At 42.0% G+C, this 19,851-nt stretch overlaps 1 protein-coding gene across 8 annotated transcripts in view; it reads left to right on the top strand.

Moving 5' to 3' along the window:
* The first annotated feature begins 6,688 nt into the window (after positions 1-6,688).
* The window catches only part of LOC139576586 (autism susceptibility gene 2 protein-like), a 381,761-nt gene continuing 368,598 nt past the window's right edge, over positions 6,689-19,851 (top strand). For 4 of the 8 annotated variants that reach the window (XM_071402844.1, XM_071402842.1, XM_071402845.1 and 1 more), the window contains exon 1: positions 6,692-8,106. In XM_071402844.1, coding sequence (XP_071258945.1) covers positions 7,813-8,106 — 294 coding nt within the window. In that variant the 5' untranslated portion in view covers positions 6,692-7,812. Of the gene's footprint in view, positions 8,107-19,851 lie in introns of all 8 variants that reach the window. The other 4 variants (XM_071402843.1, XM_071402846.1, XM_071402841.1 and 1 more) reach the window with 3 other exon arrangements.

Raw genomic sequence — 19,851 nt, 5'->3', positions numbered from 1 at the left:
GGAGGAATCTGCCACTTGCAAACAATTACAAGGTACTTCACCGCCACATTGCTCACGCTACAGTGCACAAGTCCAACATGTTAAAGTAAGAGGAAGGAAAACAGTACACACAGTGAGCGCTGTCTCATGCAGCCAGACTCTCTCTGTGTTTAGGGACTTGGGTGAAGGCTACAGCTTATGGGGTTTCTAGTCTCAGGTGTTAATTGCAGTGTGACTGGTAGTCAGTGGTGGAAAAAGTACCCAACTGTCATACTTGAGTAAAAAAAGTAAAGATACCTTAATAGAAAAAGACTCAAGTAAAAATACAATTCACCCAATAAAATGCTACTTGAGTAAAAGTCTAAAAGTATTTGGTTTAAAATATACTTAAGTATCAAAAGTAAATGTAATTACTAAAATATACTTAAGTATCAAAAGTAAAACTATAAAATCAAAGCAAACCAGATGGCACCCTTTTCTTGTTTTTTATTCATTTATGGAAAGCCAGGGGCACACTCCAACATTCAAAAATCTAAATAATAAAGTACAGATACCCCAAAAACTACTTAAGTAGTGCCTGAAAGTATTTTTACTTAAATACTTTACACCACTGCTGGTGGGAATATTGTTAATCTCAGCCACTCACTCACACAGTGTTGGAGGAAAGGGACATTTGTGTGTTATGAAAAGAGCAGTTAAGCAGTTACATAAGATCAGTCATATAATGCTGGGGGAGAATCTGAGCACTTCATTTGCTGATGTCAAATGAAGTTTCACTTTCGATCAAATAACATATTCACCCTTAGTGGTTGATTTACTGTAGGTATATGACATAGATATACAGTATATAGTGTACAGTATGTATACTGTTGGGTTGTCTGTGTATGTACAGTAGGGGCTGAAGTGCTGTCATTCTGTACTGTAGGGTTTCCTGTGCAGTGAATACTCTTACTGGTATGTTTAACAGGATCACTCAGGTGCGCAAATGAGCTCCTATGTTGGTCCCTCAGCTGAAGTAAAACTATACGGTGTGCTGGAGAAATACTGATCGTTTCAGATATCTTTTATGAACAGCTGTGTTGACATAACAGTTGATGTGATTTGGAGGGGGAGAGTGATATTACTAACAGTGTAGTAGGTAGACCAGACAGCCAGGATCGATAAAACCTATTACACTATTTCCCCAAAATGTTGAGCAATGCCTTGAACAAATATCTGAAATGGGGGATTTTTGGACCGAAGGCTACTCCCAGCTGTAAGAAAAACAAGATAGAGGCAGAGAGAGCAAAGGAGCAGGAGCATAGAGCTAAGATGTCTTACCAGCTATACTTTTTTTATTATGACATTTATTGTGACATTTATCCACATCAATCTCTTAACTCGATTTATTTCACTAAAATAGCAGGTCAGATAACTAATTTCATGCCTGTAATAAAAAGTCAATTGGCTTTTCAAGGGCTGCCAATAAATTCTGCTCCTTTCTGTTCATATATAGAGCTCTCCCAGACCAATCTTCCTCTTTGATTAAACTTTGTTCCCCTGTGATATGAAATATCCAAAGGCTCTTAGATTTACAACAAGCTCATTAAATGATTGTCACCTTGCTGCTTTCACTATCAGCCTTGGAAAGGGAAGAAGGATAATCTAATATTTATTTTATCCAACTTAAATGTCCTCTGATAGGTATAAAACCTTTACAGCAAAATAAGGAGACTGTAGAGGATTTCTTTGAAGCAAGCAGTGGAGTCGCAGTATCATTATAGTCAGTGGTGTAAAGTACCTAAGTAGTTTTTTTGTGTATCTGTACTTTACTATTTTGACAACTTTTACTTCTCTACATTCCTAAATAAAAATAATGTACTTTTTACTCCATACATTTTCCCTGACACCCACAAGTACTCGTTACATTTTGAATGCTTAGCATGACAGAAAATTGGTCCAATTCACACACTTATCAAGAGAACATCCCTGGTCATCCCTACTGCCTCTGATCTGGCAGACTCACTAAACACAAATACTTTGTTTGTAAATGATATCTGCATGTTTTAGTGTGGCCCAGGCTATCCATAAAAAAAATGTAAAACAAGAAAATTGTGCTGGTTTGTGTCACGCCCTGACCTGAGAGAGCCGTTTTATTTCTCTATTTAGTTAGGTCAGGGTGTGATGTGGGGTGGGCATTCTATGTTTTGTATTTCTTTGTGTTTGGCCGAGTGTGGTTCCCAATCAGAGGCAGCTGTCTATCGATGTCTCTGATTGGGAATCATACTTAGGTAGCCTTTTTTCCCACCTATGTTGTGGGATCTTGTTCTTGTATTGTTGCTGTTGAGCACTACAAGGCTGGACGTTTCATTGGTTCTCTTTCTTGGTTTTGCTGGTTATCATTAAAGAATATGATTAACCTACCCCACGCTGCATCTTGGTCCACTTCTTCAGACAGGTGTCACAGTTTGCTTACTATAAGCAATTTGAAATTATTTATACTTTTTCTCTTGATACTTAAGTATTTTTTTGCAGTTACATTTACTTTTGACAACCAAATACTTTTAGACTTTTACGCAAATAGTATTTTACTGGGTGACCTTGTATTTGTATTTATTAGGGATCCCCATTAGCTGCGGCTAAGGCAGCAGCTACTCTTCCGGGGGTCCAAACACATTAAGGCACTTACATTACAAATTAAACAAAAGATAAAACAGTACATCATATAAGATTACTACACCACTACATATCTACAATACAAAATGTACACTACCGGTCAAAAGTTTTAGAACACCTACTCATTCAAGGGTTTTCTTTATTTTTTTTACTATTTTCTACATTGTAGAATAAGAGTGAATACATCAACACTATGAAATAACACACATGGAATCATGTAGTAACCAAAAACGTATTAAACAATATATAATATTTGAGATTTGAGATTCTTCAAATAGCCACCTTTTGTCTTGATGACAGCTTTGCACACTCTTGGCATTCTCTCAACCAGCTTCATGAGGTAGTCACCTGGAATGCATTTCAATTAACAGGTGTGCCTTCTTAAAAGTTAATTTGTGGCATTTCTTTCCTCCTTAATGCATTTGAGCCCATCAGTTGTGTTGTGATAAGGTTGGGGGGTATACAGAAGACAGCCCTATTTGGTAAAAGACCAAGTCCATATTATGGCAAGAACATTTCAAACAAGCAAAGAGAAATGACAGTCCATCATTACTTTAAGACATGAAGGTCAGTCAATACGGAAAATGTCAAGAACTTTGAAAGTTTCTTCATGTGCAATAACCATCAAGCACTATGATGAAACTGGCTCTCATGAGGACCGCCACAGGAATGGAAGACCCAGAGTTACCTCTGCTGCAGAGGATAAGTTAATTAAGAGTTACCAGCCTCAGCAATTGCAGCCCAAATAAATGCTTCAGAGTTCAAGTAACAGACACATCTCAACATCAACTGTTCAGAGGAGACTGTGCGAATCAGGCCTTCATGGTCGAATTGATGCAAAGAAACTACTACTAAAGGACACCAAGAAGAAGAAGAGAATTTCTTGGGCCAAGAAATACAAGCAATGGACATCAGACCGGTGGAAATTTGTCCTTTGTCCTGGAGTCCAAATTGGAGGTTTTTGGTTCCAACTGCCGTGTCTTTGTGAGACGCGGTGTGGGTGACTGGATGATCTCCGCATGTGTATTTCCCACCTTGAAGCATGGAGGAGGAGATGTGATGGTGCTTTGCTAGTGACACTGTCTGTGATTTATTTAGAGTTCAAGGCACACTTAACCAGCATGGCTACCACAGCATTCTGTAGGGATACGCCATCCCATCTGGTTTGGGCTTCATGGGACTGTCATTTGTTTTTCAACAGGACAATGACCCAACACACCTCCAGGCTGTGTAAGGGCTATTTGACCAAGAAGGAGAGTGATGGAGTGCTGCATGACCTGGCCTCCGCAATCCCCCGACCTCAACCAAATTTAGATGGTTTGGGATGAGTCGGACCGTAGAATGAAGGAAAAGCAGCCAACAGCATATATGCGAACTCCTTCAAGACTGTTGGAAAAGCATTCCAGATGAAGCTGGTTGAGAGAATGCCAAGTGTGCAAAGCTGTCATCAAGGCAAAGGATGGCTATTTGAAGAATCTCAAATATATTTTGATTTGTTTAACACTTTTTGGGCTTACTACATGATTCCATATGTGCTATTCCATACTTTTGATGTCTTCACTATTATTCTACAATGTAGAAAATAGTAAAAATAAAGAAAAACCTTTGAATGAGTAGTTGCTCTAAAACTTTTGACCGGTAGTGTATAATACCACCATACAACAATATAACAATGTATGTGTGTTTAGATTGTGTGTGCTAGTGTTTGTGTGCATATGCGTGTGTCTGTCTCTTCCTAGTCCCCGCAGTTCCATAAGGTGTATTTGTATCATTTAAAAAAAATCTGATTCTACTGCTTGCATCAGTTACCTGATGTGGAATAGAGTTCCATGTATCCTCCTAGCTCCATTCTCCAGGAAAGGGGAAGACCGGTTCGGGGAGGGATCCCTGCAGGTCCCCGGCTAGTCGGCTGTGGGGAGCCGACACGGCGGCGTCAGTTCCACCAGGCCAGAGCGGCATCCGGCTACATGCGTAGAAGAGAAAGAAAAAGTAGGCAGGCGTGGGTTCCCCATTAACTTTCACTTTTACTTGAGTCATTTTCTTTTACTCAAGTATGACAATTGGGTACTTTTTCCACGACTGATTATAGTATTATAGAGTTATTGTACCATTTTATTTTTATAAGACACAAAAGAATACCACCGTATTTCAATACAATGTAACCATACACCGTATAAAAGAATGGAACACAGTGTTTAATCAAAAGAAACAGAAATGAATGTGCTCAAATCAGGCTGGAAGAGCACTTATGATGTCACAGCCTACAGTCACAGAGAGAGACATGGAGAGAGAGAAAATTGAGCAACAGAGGGTTTCTAGGAACTGGGAGGATGTAAGCTCTTGTTGTGTGTAGCTAACAGGTTAATATTTTATATCATGGTATACTGGGCCTATCCCCCAGATAATCCAATGGATGTCCACCACTGTCTCCAGAGAGGGGGAGGGGGGGGGGGGGGGTTCTAGCTTCTCTAGCTTGCAGCCCCCAGGCACTTTCATATTGAGTCTGCTGCTGCTTGTAAATTGCTAGCAAAAGACTGAATTACTCAACTAAAACCCCCATAGGCAAAAAATGTGGCCTTGTGTTTTTCTTCCGCAGTCATTCCTCAGAGGCAACTAGGCCACAGATTGGGTGGTCTCAGTTATGCCACTAGACACTCAATCTTCAAATATAGGAGATACAGTACAGCTGGTTTAAATTACTATGGGGATTTTCAATGGATAAAAAAAATTAAAAAAAATAAACAAACAAATTCAATGAACATGTTGCCTCTTCATCAGAGACAATTCTGACTTTCCCATAGGTGCTATTTGTGTGGAAATGTATGCCTCTCATCAAGAGGGAAAATGAATGAAAAACAAGTCTACCCTCTCACATTATAAAATCTTGACACCCCTCTTATTTGCTTATACAGTAGTGTGTTAACGCATTTCAAAGAGTCCTGTATTCATTTGGATGAATGTGATGTGAGGCTCAGTGAGTCTGTATGGATTACCAGAAAATACAGTGGCATGAGTAAAACAGAGGTAATCTCTCCCCTCTCATCCACGAGGCTCTGCTCCTCTCCTCTATACCTGTCCCTCTCTAATCTCCTTACTGAATTATTTCATTCAAAGCAGTTCAACAGAGAGAGAATATATCACTGCAGTGCAGCGGAGGTTGCAGTAACAGGAGAATGATATAGCACTAAGTCTTCAGAGACTATTGCTAATACTAAATGATTGGGGTGTTCTCTGGTTAACGTTTACTACAAGTTACTACTGAATTGGTGACAATTACTTCATATACTGTTTAGCCCACCCGCAGTTTGCTCCTCCCTGTGCTAATTGTTATATTTCTTTACGTTTTTGATAGTGCTGCACCGGCAACAAAAGGACTATACAGGAATAATACAGTAGGCCTATGTCATTACTTTGCACCTGGCTGATACAGATACATAATACTTTCCTGTGAGAAGGCTTGAGGTTGAGCCTTATGCTGTGTGGTTTTATACTGTATATTAGGCTGTCTGTTCTCTTACACTTTCACTGCGTGCACTGAATGGTGGCGGCTGGTAGTAAAAATGCAAAAACCATGTGCTTATTTCCCATGCAAATATGTGATGAGGTGAAGTGCAGAAAGAGAAGCCTCGTTGAAGTATCTACTCAGCAGAATGGAGATATAGCCTAGAGAACATACAATGGTGAAGAACGGACACCACTGGAGAGGAGAGTGCTACACATAATTCAATGTGGCAAGTAGCCTATCCAAATAGATAAATAGGCTACAATGGTTAAAGAAGCATATCCTCTGCCCACTCAAGTCAAATCGCGCATTATAGTTGGAAAAGTGTAACAGCCTAAAGGTGGTGGCTATACTGTAGAGATTGGCATATCGGTAGTATACTTTTTCGGGAAGCCTGACAGACTGATACGCATTTGGCAACTGTCAAACGGCTGACAGACCGCTCACCAGTAGCCTCTACTAGCCTGGGCAGTGGGGCATTTCTATTCGCTGACAGTAGGACGTCAGAGTGGGGGCGACTACATGGACCCGCAGGCTGCGACAGACGTATTTGTAGCCAGACAAATTACACAAAAGGAATGCGAATATTGTAGCCTATGCCCCATCACAAAGTTACTGTGCGGAATTTAAAAGTAGGCCTAGGCTATATATAAACTAGCTCACTTCCTTTGGGTAATTTGCAGAGCTGGCGGAAGTAGCCTACGTCAGTTATCTCGGCTCTCTGAGGCTTTTATTGCACACTAATTTCAGATGTAGGGAAAAGAGGGGAGAGTAGATTTGAATCACCCCCTGTCGCTTTAAGGACACTTATCAAAGCTTTGCATTTATGCGAAAGGGAAAAATACGATGAGCCACGAGCAACTGAGCAACCAAGGACGGAATTCAGGAGTGGATTGATGTATAACTTACACGGGCCTGGAATAGCCGATGCCTTTGCCTTATGGGGTTTGATCATATACAGTGGATTGTCGTATGCTGAAGTCGCTAAACGGAGGATCATTTTGGAAAATATTGCGCATAAGTAGCGAGAGATTTGGAGATTCCTGCCCTCGTGGATTTTATCGCGCAAAGATTTAGCCCTACGGTGGAACTTGTCAGATGAATATGGTTAACCGTTGAAACTCGCTAATAGCCTACAGAGAGGATTATCAACTTATGTAGCCTATTATCTTATCCATTATTGATAAGCACCTAATACGCATTTTGACGGATATTATCTAGACTCTTTTGACAGCGGATCATGGATTGGGTGGTGGAAAACAACGGGCAGCGACATGATTTCTCTGCGCTGTCTGCGGTATTCAGCTATTAACATTGTGTTATTCCAATGCAACAAAGTTGCAAAGGAAGTGGAGTGCATAAATTGTAACTATTTCGCTGTTTTGCACCTGCTTATGTGAAGAACGCGTCGACGTTACTGTATCTAATCGCTTAAAATACGTGAGGATTTGCATCGCTTCTTCCTCGCCTGCATGGAATATTTGAACATTTGTTTATTGTATTCGGGAGGTTTATATTCAAGGTCATTCCGTGAATCTGATTACTTATAGATGTATTATTTATACATCCGTATCTACTAGTGATAACACTATAGATTATTATTTCGGTTGGCCGCACAGGGAATCCGCTTTACGTTAGGTGATTTATAGTGTTTTTGTCATTGCAACATTTCTAAAATGGATGGAAAATTGAAGCAGAGCCGGAGATCCCGTTCCAAACGTGAGAGGGTACGGAGACGGGAGGCAGTGGGCAAGGATGCCCGCAGTCCGAAACCTTCGTCTTGTTCAGATAGGGAGCAAAGTCCTGGGAGGGATCTCGCCTCCCAGAATGGTAAAAAGTCTCCACACTCAACACCCTCTGCCAGAACCTCGCGCCCCCCTCGTCGAAAGAGACGAGAATCCAGTTCTCAAGAAGAGGATATCATTGATGAATTTGCCATTGCCAGTTTCGTCAGCCTGGACTGTCTGGAGGTGAGGCTTATAATTACACATGTCGAACACCTCCGTATTTGCATAAGTTTTCAGCTTGACTAATGAGTTGCTATTCATGAAATGCTGTCACATAACGGTTTGTTTGACAGCAAATAAACAGGTGCTGTTTTCTCTGCAGTGTTGATGAGTGGAATGACTTGATGATCTTGTTCTTGTAGTTATGGCTTTTCTTGTTATATGGCTACTGTACTCAACAAGGGTCTGCAGACCCTTTATATTCATTTGATACACAATTTACATAATTTCATGCATCTATAACCATGTGGAGTGTGCATATATTCATTGGATGGTCCAACGTGTCTTTGATCATCTGTTTCTAGTAGCTTTGATGGTGATTGAACCTCAGGTCTGAAGTCTACAAATGAGATTGTGGATTAGTAATCTCTATCCTTAGATCTCGTTGTGATCTACTGTAGTAACATGAAACATCTGTCCAAGCTCTAGAGTTGTCTAAAAAAAGTTTACATTTGTATTGGTAATTGGTCATTAATACCTTTTTTTGTATTGGTAATTAATAATTGTGAGGCCTACGTAGTATCTGCAATAATTCCTGTAGCCTACATGTTAGTGGCTGGCTGTGGCTGCAAAGGTCAGAGGAACTAAACCCATAGACATCTGCTACTACTTTACTCAGTTGAGTGTGATGATGTAAGCAACACAGTGTGTTGTAATTCCTGCTTGTTCCCCACAGGGACCAAACCACGTGCACGGTACAGGACTGCATTACGTAGCTTGACCTATTGGCTTATTACTAGATTTGAGTGCATACGTATTGTCCCTGATATCATCTTTTTTTTTTTGTGGACATAAATGGCCAACAGTGTTTACTCACTGGGAGCTTGTCATCAATTTGTCACCTCTCATCTGTTAACAAGGTTAACCTGTCAGGGTCCCAGTAATTACATTGCTCTTCCATTAACTTAAGCCTTCAATGCCACTTACCGGGGTTCAGTGTGAAAGAAGATAGTGTCTAAGAGGAGGGTGCAGAGGGTACATGGAAGTGTGTGTATGTAGGAGAGGGTGATGGGGAGAGGCCTGGTGTGTGTGTGTGTGTGTGCGCGGTGCATGGGTGTATTGTATGCTCAGATGTGATATTTGTGTGCGTGCCTCCGGTGCTCGCTGCTTATGGCAGTCTGACAGGTTATGACTCTGAAAGGCCTCTGGGAAGTCTGAGCAAAGTGCTTCTCAAATAGGATCTCACCAGGAGAGCAGTGGATAGGCTGTCAACAGGGTCTCGTCGTTCAGTGACATCTACAAGTGAATGAATGCTGTACTCGACCAGACAGCGAATCAGGCATGATGCAGCTTTCATCAATTCATTCCAATTAATTGAATTAATTCCATCAAATGGATAGTTGTCATATTTGCATGATAATGGGTTGAATGCGGGGATAGTTTGCATAGAGCTACGTGTGGGTTATACTCACATCTGGAAAGCCGACATATGTGATAGGGCTAAGCGGGAATGATGTTAACATTGTTTATAATACGATCAGATGTTCCCCTAACGCTAAATACAGCTTCAGTTGAGGTGCACCCACTCTATGTTCTGTTTATGATTTGTATCAGCAGCAGAGACTATTCATGTGCTACTGATAGTTCTTGATACAGGGAGAACCCTATCACCTAGCATGACTGCAGCGCTAATTGCTTATCAATTATCCAACTGGCACGGCACCATTAGCTATTAAATAACACTCTGGCCTATTGCATCGTGCTCTAATAAGCACAGTGCAGTTAGTTGAAAGAGTGTTCTTAACCTCGCATAATTCACTGATGGCCAATGCCCCGTTCATCACAGTCCACAGAGCCTGGATCTGATTAGAGCGGGAACTTTCACAGTAAATTGAGATCAATCTCACATTTTCTCAGGGTTCATTGAACCCATGCTGCTCTACAATACTGTGCACAGTGTTTATGCAAACGTACATGGTAAGTTTTAGCTGCTTTATCTATGTGGCACTGACTATCCAGTGTAGCCTTTGGAGTGTATTGCTTTCACATTAAACATGTCTCAGTAGTGGTTAATATAGCAGCTTTGGATTGATAGGAAAAAGATGCGTGCTCTTATGATGGCTTATGCTGTGTGTATACTGCAGCTTGTTCTGCTCCCGTAGTCCATTTTATTATGTCAGAAACCAATCCACGACATTGGCCACATTTTATTATGGTTTGTTTATTTGTTTGGAGTCCCCATTTCATCCGGAAAGCCGCTTATCTGTGTAAATCAACTGTACAAACAAAACCTGCCTGCTTTGTCATATGGGGGGGGGGGGGGGGGGGGCTATGCTAGAGTGATTGGAAATGCGAGATGAGGTATGTAGAATAGACCCACTCAGTGTGGGTTTGGCAAAGCTTTCTCTCACGTGCCTATTAAGACAATTATACAATATTGCTTAAGCCCCTCAAAGCCCCCCCCCCCCCATGGGTAATGAACTAACAGCAACGATAAGAAAATGTTGCAATTATCCACCTTCCATAATAGAAATGAGATGTGTGATTTTTTCCCCCCTCTCTTTGTGTGACGTTGAGACGAGTGGCAAATCCCCCTCGCTAATCCACAGAGTTGATTCTTATGTTCATCTGTTTAGGCATGAACTTTATAATTTACATGTTTTTTCTTTTACGGAGACTGCTCCCCCCCCCCCCCCTAACCATCAGAACTACATTCATTTGTAATATTTGGAATGTGTGTGTGTGTGGGGGGGTTATTACACTGTCTTACATTATATCCTTTAAAATAGTATATTACTTGTCATAAACAAACATGTCAAGCCAGTAGCCTACTGTTTTCTGTTATAGCAGTTGTAGTAGAAGCTGCATATGTAACATTTCAGCAGTGTGTTGGAGGAATAAACGGAAAGCTGTACATCAACAGTATAATAGATTTCGACATCTAGACTAGTTGGGATGTTGCTAAAAGCTGTTGCTAGAACAACTGAGTGTGTTGAACTACAAGCCATACAGCAACACCTATACTATTTGGTCTCTTGTTCCAGAGGCCTGTTAACTTGTTTTTTATTTATTTAATGGTCTTCATGTTGCAATACCTCTCAGTGTTTTCGTTGCTCTTGCAGTGTGATGGCTGTAGTGCAACATTCCGAGCCTGACACGTCCCGTGAAGAAAGGCTTATTAAGGCCCACGGGGTGTCCCTGGGACCCATCTCTCCCAAACTGTCATGCTCGGTGGTGGAGAGAAAGTGGAGAGAGAGCATCCTTTTGGCTATGCTGCTGAGGCGGTGTGTCCAATATATATAGACATATTATCGAAATATATTCTCCCTAGGAAGGGAATGTTCTCTCCAGAGGGTTTGTGGGGATGTCACATGCACCCCTTATGGTCCCCCTGCTGAACTGTCATTGTCTGTTATGAGAATTAATGAATAGCTTGGCTGCTGTGACTATCACTAGTAGATGCGCTGACCAGATGACAAGTGTCTTCACTGACATTTTCAACCTCTCCCTGACCTGAGTCTGTAATGCCTAGATGTTTCAAGCAGACCACCATAGTCCCTGTGCCCAAGAACGCCAAGGTAGCCTGTCTAAATGACTATCGCCCCGTAGCACTCATACATCTGTAGCCATGAAATGCTTTGAAAGGCTGATCATGACTCACATCAACACCATCGTCCCAGACACCCTGGACCCACTCCAATTCGCATACCGCCCCAACAGATCCACAGATGACGCAATCTCTATTGCACGCCACACTGCCCTCTCCTACCTGGACAAGAGGAAACACCATAGCGCAGCGTTCAACACTATAATGCCCTACAAGCTCATCACTAAGCTCAGGACACTGGGATTGAACACCTCCCTCTGCAACTGGATCCTGGACTTCCTGACGGGCTGCTCCCAGGTGGTTAGGGTAGGCAACAATACATCTGCCACAATGACCCTCAACACAGGGGGCCCTCAGGGGTGCGTGCTTAGACCCCTCTTGTACTCCCTGTTCACCCACAACTGCATGGCAGCACACGACTCCAACACCGTTATTAAGTTTGCTGACAACACGACGGTGGTTGGCCTGATCAACAACGACGATAACCGCCTATAAAGAGGAGGTTGGTGACTTGGCAGTGTGGTGCCAGGACAACAACATCTCCCTCACCGTCAGCAAGACAAAGGAGCTGATCGTGGACTACAGGAAACAAAGGGCCGAGCACGCCCCCATCCACATCGACGGGGCTGTAGTGGAGCGGGTCAAGAGCTTCAAGTTCCTCTGTGTCCACATCACTAAGGAATGATCATGGTCCACACACACCAACACTGTCTTGAAGAAGACATGACAACGGCAAGGGCCCTCAGATTCTCAAAAAGTTCTAAAGTTGCACCATTGAGAGCATCGTGACTGGCCGCATCACCGCTTGGTATGGCAACTGCTTGGCATTTGACTACAAGGCGCTACAGAGGGTAGTGCGCACGTCCCAGTACGTCACTGGGGCCGAGCTCCCTGCCATCCAGGACCTAGGAAGGCCCTAAAAATTGTCAAAGACTCCAGCCACCCGAGTCATAGACTGTTCTCTCTGCTACCGCATGGTAAGCAGTACCGAGTTATCGTTAAACATTGTGTATTTATTCCTTGTGTTATTATTTTTCTATTAATTCTCTTTCATTGTTGAGAAGGGCCCGTAAGTAAGCATTTCGCAACACACGAAATAACATCTGCTAAACACGTGCATGTGACAAATACCATTTGATTTGAGATGTGTTACGTGCTGCTGATTTTGATTCCCTTTTCATTTGGTTGTCGTTTCCCCTGTGAGAGGTATTGCTGCCGTCTCTGTCAGTGTAATAGCTAGATGTGTTATGTGCTGCTGAGTTGTTGTTTATTGCGCCTTCCTTTCTCTCTCTTGATCTGCTTTGTGTGGTGAGTGACAGGATGTAATTATCAAGTGATTAAGATGTTGTCTTGAAGCCTGAGAAGGATTAGACCTTTGACTGGTTAAAATTGCCTGTTAATTCCGCTGGCTGCTTTGCCTTTTATTGATGGGATTTCCTGAGTCTGACCAGGCTCTGCTTTCCTCTGTGCTCGTTCAATCATAATCAATGAAACAATGTTGAATAAAATAAGGTTAAATAATACGTTATTTGGAGATAATGTCACCCCATTTGCCAATAAAGCAACATTATTTTTGCATAATGGTTTACATAAATGTGTCATTTGGCTGCAGAAAATGCAAAATTACTGGCTGGCAATGAGGCACGTGAAAGATTTTACAATAAAAGTAATGAAACATAAGTAGAGGGAACACTAAGTGCCTCATTAAATCATGTGTGTTTTCCTTTTGGCCTAGTCCCCTCATTGACAGAGAGCAGTTGAACAGACAGTGAATGGCTTGCTGGTTCATACTCTCATATAGTTACATCAACATCTCTCAAGTGGATCCCTTTTTAAAACTTGTTTGAGGAGGTCTATACAAGTACTTTTCTGGGCACTTGGGCCCATCATGTACAAAGGTCTATTGGCTGTCTTTGCCGAGTAGCGTATTTACAAAATCCCCCCGCTTTCAGAATAAAGTAGTAAGTAAAAAGGCAATTTGACATTTGATTTACCATTGGAACATTCAGTGCAGTAGAGAGGACTATTGCATACAGTCAGTAATATAATACCTGCCTCATCATGCAGATCAACTAAACATCAACTTTATACTCACAACAAATAAGTATAGACATCATTTACTAATCACCACCATCCTATGTTATTACCTAATTATGCACGCCTTTATGAGTGAACTGAGGATAGTCCCAGTCAGTAGTAGATAGAACGTCGTGGCCCCGCCCGCCTGTGGTGAAAACAACCTGTGGTTACCTACACTCTTAGGGGGAAAAAAGGGTTCTTCGGCTGTCCCCATAGAAGAACCCTTTTTGGTGTAGGCGCACATTGAATTTTTTTTTTTTTTTAAGTGTGTTTTATTAAATTAAGAATTTTAAATGTCATGGAATATCCTTGTGTGTAGCAATGTCACATTGATAATGTTATTTGAGACAAAGCCTTTTCATTGTTAAACTAGGAATAGGATTTTTCGAATAGGATTTTCAAAATTTGAATACTAACGTCCGTTCGTATATTAGAATATTCTAATAATCGTGTCCATCCCTACTTTCCGTTAGCTTTCTTATGATTTCAGGGTTTGAGCATTTATTTTGAGAGATGCCGTGACTGGCTATATCTCTATAGAGGGTCTCGGAGCATGTTTTCTTTATAAATTACTCTAGCTGTGAAGGCAATTAGCGTAACAGTTGTCGACATGCTCCCTCCTACAAATGTGAGATAGGAGCATTAGCACTGAGGGAAATAGTCTTTCTGGTTGGAGTGATACTAACAATAATTGCTGCAGATCTCTATTCCCAGCCTGAAATAAGATATTGAGGTGGCTGCTGCTTGCCATTGCTGCTGCCTCCATTGGCCCTCCCACCGTGGATCAGCTTCTCTCTGCCTTCCTTGTTAAAGAGCCACTGAACACGCCGATTGGCATGTGTTTTTCTGTTGCTCATTAGAGAAAGAGATTTCCGTCTCTCCGTTTCCTGACTGATTCTGCGTTTAGTTAATGAGGTTTGCCCCCCATCAGACACTGTAGACACCGAAGCCTATTTCAGTTCTTCAAAATGATTGTAAGATTGTAAGACATCTGTAATTTTGTCATTTTAGTTGCGCAATTTTACATCTAACTACGCAACATGTTACATGTAAACAAAGTCGGAACTGCTGGGCAGGTCTGTCTCACTGTCTATGCTATTGAATAAAAAGCTACCACCGCAGCTGTTCATCCCATGTTAGTGGGCAAATGGACAGTGTCAAATGAAAACCCAACCTTAAATTTACCCGTTGTGATGCACGGATGTTCCTAACTCCATTTTAGACGAGTGACTTTGTGACCAAAATGTTCCTATTTACACTTTGTAGTCAATTTTGACACTAGAATAATTGCTTCTGACTCGTAATGATGCCACAGGCTATTTTCAACCGGATTCATTGCTTTTTAAAGGCTTGCTCTCTTTAAATATGGAATTCAGAAGTCAATGAGGTGCTTCAGCCGCCGATCATATCTCAGAAGGCCTCTTCAGCGGAGACAGACAGCGCTGTCTGTCTGTCAAATATTAGCTTTTGTGTGAGAAGAAATCCAAACTTGGACTGATGTTGTTTTCCAGCAGAATAATAAGCAGTGCCTGGCCAAGTTCATAGAGCTTAGATAAGAGTTGGTTACGCAACGCTGGGGAATCTGTCTCATGTAGATTTCTACTTTTACCCCTCATTCTTTATCAGTCTTTTTATGGCTAGTTAGCCAATGCTGAGCTGCTTTATTTTCTCATGTGGAAGTAAAGCGCTTGTTCCACTCCGTGGGTATATACAGTGGGGAGAACAAGTATTTGATACACTGCCGATTTTGAAGGTTTTCCTACTTACAAAGCATGTAGAGGTCTGTAATTTTTATCATAGGTACACTTCAACTGTGAGAGACGGAATCTAAAACAAAAATCCAAAAAATCACATTGTATGATTTTTAAGTAATTAATTTGCATTTTATTGCATGACATAAGTATTTGATCACCTACCAACCAGTAAGAATTCCGGCTCTCACAGACCTGTTAGTTTTTCTTTAAGAAGCCCTCCTGTTCTCCACTCATTACCTGTATTAACTGCACCTGTTTGAACTTGTTACCTGTATAAAAGACACCTGTACACACACTCAATCAAACAGACTCCAATCTCTCCACAATGGCCAAGACCAGAGAGCTGTGTAAGGACATCAGGGATAAAATTGTAGACCTGCACAAGGCTGGGATGGGCTACAGGACAATAGGCAAGCAGCTTGGTGAGAAGGCAACAACTGTTGGCGCAATTATTAGAAAATGGAAGAAGTTGAAGATGACGGTCAACCACCCTCGGTCTGGGGCTCCATGCAAGATCTCACCTCGTGGGGCATCAATGATCATGAGAAAGGTGAGGGATCAGCCCATAACTACACTGCAGGACCTGGTCAATGACCTGAAGAGAGCTGGGACCACAGTCTCAAAGAAAACCATTAGTAACACACTACACCGTCATGGATTGAAATCCTGCAGCGCATGCAAGGTCCCCTTGCTCAAGCCAGCGCATTTCTAGGCCCGTCTGAAGTTTGCCAATGACCATCTGGATGATCCAGAGGAGGAATGGGAGAAGGTCATGTGGTCTGATGAGACAAAAATAGAGCTTTTTGGTCTAAACTCCACTCGCCGTGTTTGGAGGAAGAAGAAGGTTGAGTACAACCCCAAGAACACCCTCCCAACCGTGAAGCATGGAGGTGGAAACATCATTCTTTGGGGATGCTTTTCTGCAAAGGGGACAGGACGACTGCATCATATTGAGGGGAGGATGGATGGGGCCATGTATCGCGAGATCTTGGCCAAAAACCTCCTTCCCTCAGTAAGAGCATTGAAGATGGGTCGTGGCTGGATCTTCCAGCATGACAACGACCCGAAACACACAGCCAGGGCAACTAAGGAGTGGCTCCGTAAGAAGCATCTCAAGGTCCTGGAGTGGCCTAGCCAGTCTCCAGACCTGAACCCAATAGAAAATCTTTGGAGGGAGCTGAAAGTCCGTATTGCCCAGCGACAGCCCCGAAACCTGAAGGATCTGGAGAAGGTCTGTATGGAGGAGTGGGCCAAAATCCCTGCTGCAGTGTGTGCAAACCTGGTCAATAACTACAGGAAACGTATGATCTTTGTAATTGCAAACAAAGGTTTCTGTACCAAATATTAAGTTCTGCTTTTCTGATGTATCAAATACTTATGTCATGCAATAAAATGCAAATTAATTACTTAAAAATCATACAATGTGATTTTCTGGATTTTTGTTTTAGATTCCGTCTCTCACAGTTGAAGTGTACCTATGATAAAAATTACAGACCTCTACATGCTTTGTAAGTTGGAAAACCTGCAAAATCGGCAGTGTATCAAATACTTGTTCTCCCCACTGTATATATATATATATATATACTATGCATATAAATAAAGCAGTTCCTTGGTTTTCTTCATCTTTAGTGTCTCTGAAGTCCATGTTAAACTGACTGCGTCTGTAGGAACAGTAGGCAAGGGTTTGTTATATTTTCTGTCTTACACAAAATGTTGTGTGAAGATATAGACATGTGCGATGTAGTTAGTACATTATGCTGGACTTCTGCAACCAGTTTGGCAGGAACAGTGAGAAAGAGATTTCACACTTATGACTCAGGTTGACAGATGTGCCATAGTATTGGGTATCTCAGATCTAGAATCAGTGCTCTCTCTCCTGACTTCTGCATTATGGGGGTTATATACACCTAAAATGGTTCTTCAGCTGTCCCCATAGGATAATCCTCTTTGGTTCCAGGTGGAACCCTTTTGTTTCCAGGTAGAACCCTTACCACTGAGGGTTCTGCATGGAACCCAAAAGGGTTTTACCCAAAACCAAAAAGGGTTCTACCTGGAACCAAAAAGGGTTCTCCTATTGGGACAGCCGAAGAACCCTTTTTTCTATGTAAACTATGTACTCATCTATGTACTCTTCTTACTTGATTCGGGGTTGTTCGCTCCTTTCAGGCAGACCACTTTGCCACATTTTCTAAAACAAGGACACACACACCATACACACACTCTTTACTCACGGTGTGGAATGAGACAACAATTACACTGGCACACACACCAATACAGCGTGAGGCAAATTATCAAGTCAATACAGATGAAAACAGATGGTGGTGAGAGAAAGGTAGGATAATTTATTATATTTGTGAAGTGCTTTTCGTTATACAAGAATGATCTCAAAGTGCATAAAAAAATAAATAATAATATATACTGTGCATTTGGAAAGTATTCAGACCTCTTGACTTTCCCTACATTTTGTTATGTTGCAGCCTTATTCTAAAATTGATTAAATTGTTTTTCCCTCCTCAATCTACACACAATACCCCATAATGACAAAGCAAAAACAGATTTTTAGACATTTTTGCAAACTTAAATATCACATTTACATAAGTATTCAGACACTTAGTACTTTGTTGAAATACCTTTGGCAGCAATTACAGCCTCAAGTCTTCTTGGTATGACGCTACAAGCTTCGCACACCTGTATTTGGGGAGTTTCTCTTACTCTTCTCTGCAGATCTTTTCAAGCTATTTTCACGTCTCTCCAGAGATGTTAGATCGGGTTGAAGTCCGGGCTCTGACTGGGCCACTCAAGGACATTCAGAGACTTGTTCCGAAGCCACTCCTGCATTGTCTTGTCTTGTGCTTAGAGTCATTGTCCTGTTGGAAGGTGAACATTCACTCTAGTCTGAGGTCCTGAGCGTTCTGGAGCAGGTTTTCATCAAGGATCTCTGTACTTTGCTCCGTTCATCTTTGCCTCGATCCTGACTAGTCTCCCAGTCCCTGCCGCTAAAAAACATCCCCACAGCATGATGCTACCACCACTATGCTTCACCGTAGGGATGGTGCCAGGTTTCCTCCAGACGTGACGCTTGGCATTCAGGCCAAAGAGTTACATTTTGGTTTCATCAGACCAGAGAATCTTGTTTTAGGTGCCATTTGGTAAACTCCAAGCAGGCTGTCATGTTCCTTTTACTGAGGAGTGGGTTCCGTCTGGCCACTCTACCATAAAGGCCTGATTGGTGAAGTGCTGCAGAGATGGTTGTCCTAGAAGGTTCTCCCATCTCCACAGAGGAACTCTAGAGCTCTGTCAGAGTGACCATTGGGTTCTTGGTCACCTCCCTGACCAAGGCCCTTCTCCCCCGATTGCTCAGTTTGGCTGGGCAGCCAGCTCTAGGAAGACTCTTGGTGGTTCCAAAATGTTTTCCATTTAAGAATGATGAAGGCCACTGTGTTCTTGGGGACCTTCACTGCTGCAGAAATGTTTTGGTACCCTTCCCCAGATCCGTGCCTCGACACAATCCTGTCTCGGAGCTCTACAGACAACTCCTTCGACTTCATGGCTTGGTGTTTGCTCTGACATGCATTGTGGGACCTTATATAGACACGTGTGTGCCTTTCCAAATCATGTCCAATCAATTGAACTTACCACAGGTGAACTCCAATCAAGTTGTAGAAACATCTCAAACATGATCAATGGAAACAGGATGCACCTGAGCTCAATTTACATTTACATTACATTTAAGTCATTTAGCAGACGCTCTTATCCAGAGCGACTTACAAATTGGAGTCTCATAGCAAAAAGTCTGATTACTTACGTAATATATACAGTGGGGAGAACAAGTATTTGATAACCTGCAAAATCGGCAGTGTTTCCTACTTACAAAGCATGTAGAGGTCTGTAATTTTTATCATAGGTACACTTCAACTGTGAGAGACGGAATCTAAAACAAAAATCCAGAAAATCACATTGTATGATTTTTAAGTAATTAATTTGCATTTTATTGCATGACATAAGTATTTGATACATCAGAAAAGCAGAACTTAATATTTGGTACAGAAACCTTTGTTTGCAATTACAGAGATCATACGTTTCCTGTAGTTCTTGACCAGGTTTGCACACACTGCAGCAGGGATTTTGGCCCACTCCTCCATACAGACCTTCTCCAGATCCTTCAGGTTTCGGGGCTGTCGCTGGGCAATACGGACTTTCAGCTCCCTCCAAAGATTATCTATTGGGTTCAGGTCTGGAGACTGGCTAGGCCACTCCAGGACCTTGAGATGCTTCTTACGGAGGCACTCCTTAGTTGCCCTGGCTGTGTGTTTCGGGTCGTTGTCATGC

The sequence above is a fragment of the Salvelinus alpinus genome, chromosome 5 (assembly GCF_045679555.1).
Source record: "Salvelinus alpinus chromosome 5, SLU_Salpinus.1, whole genome shotgun sequence".
Taxonomy (NCBI): Eukaryota; Metazoa; Chordata; class Actinopteri; order Salmoniformes; family Salmonidae; genus Salvelinus; species Salvelinus alpinus.
Note: the sequence above shows the minus strand (reverse complement) of the source record. Positions and strands in the feature narration are given on the sequence as shown.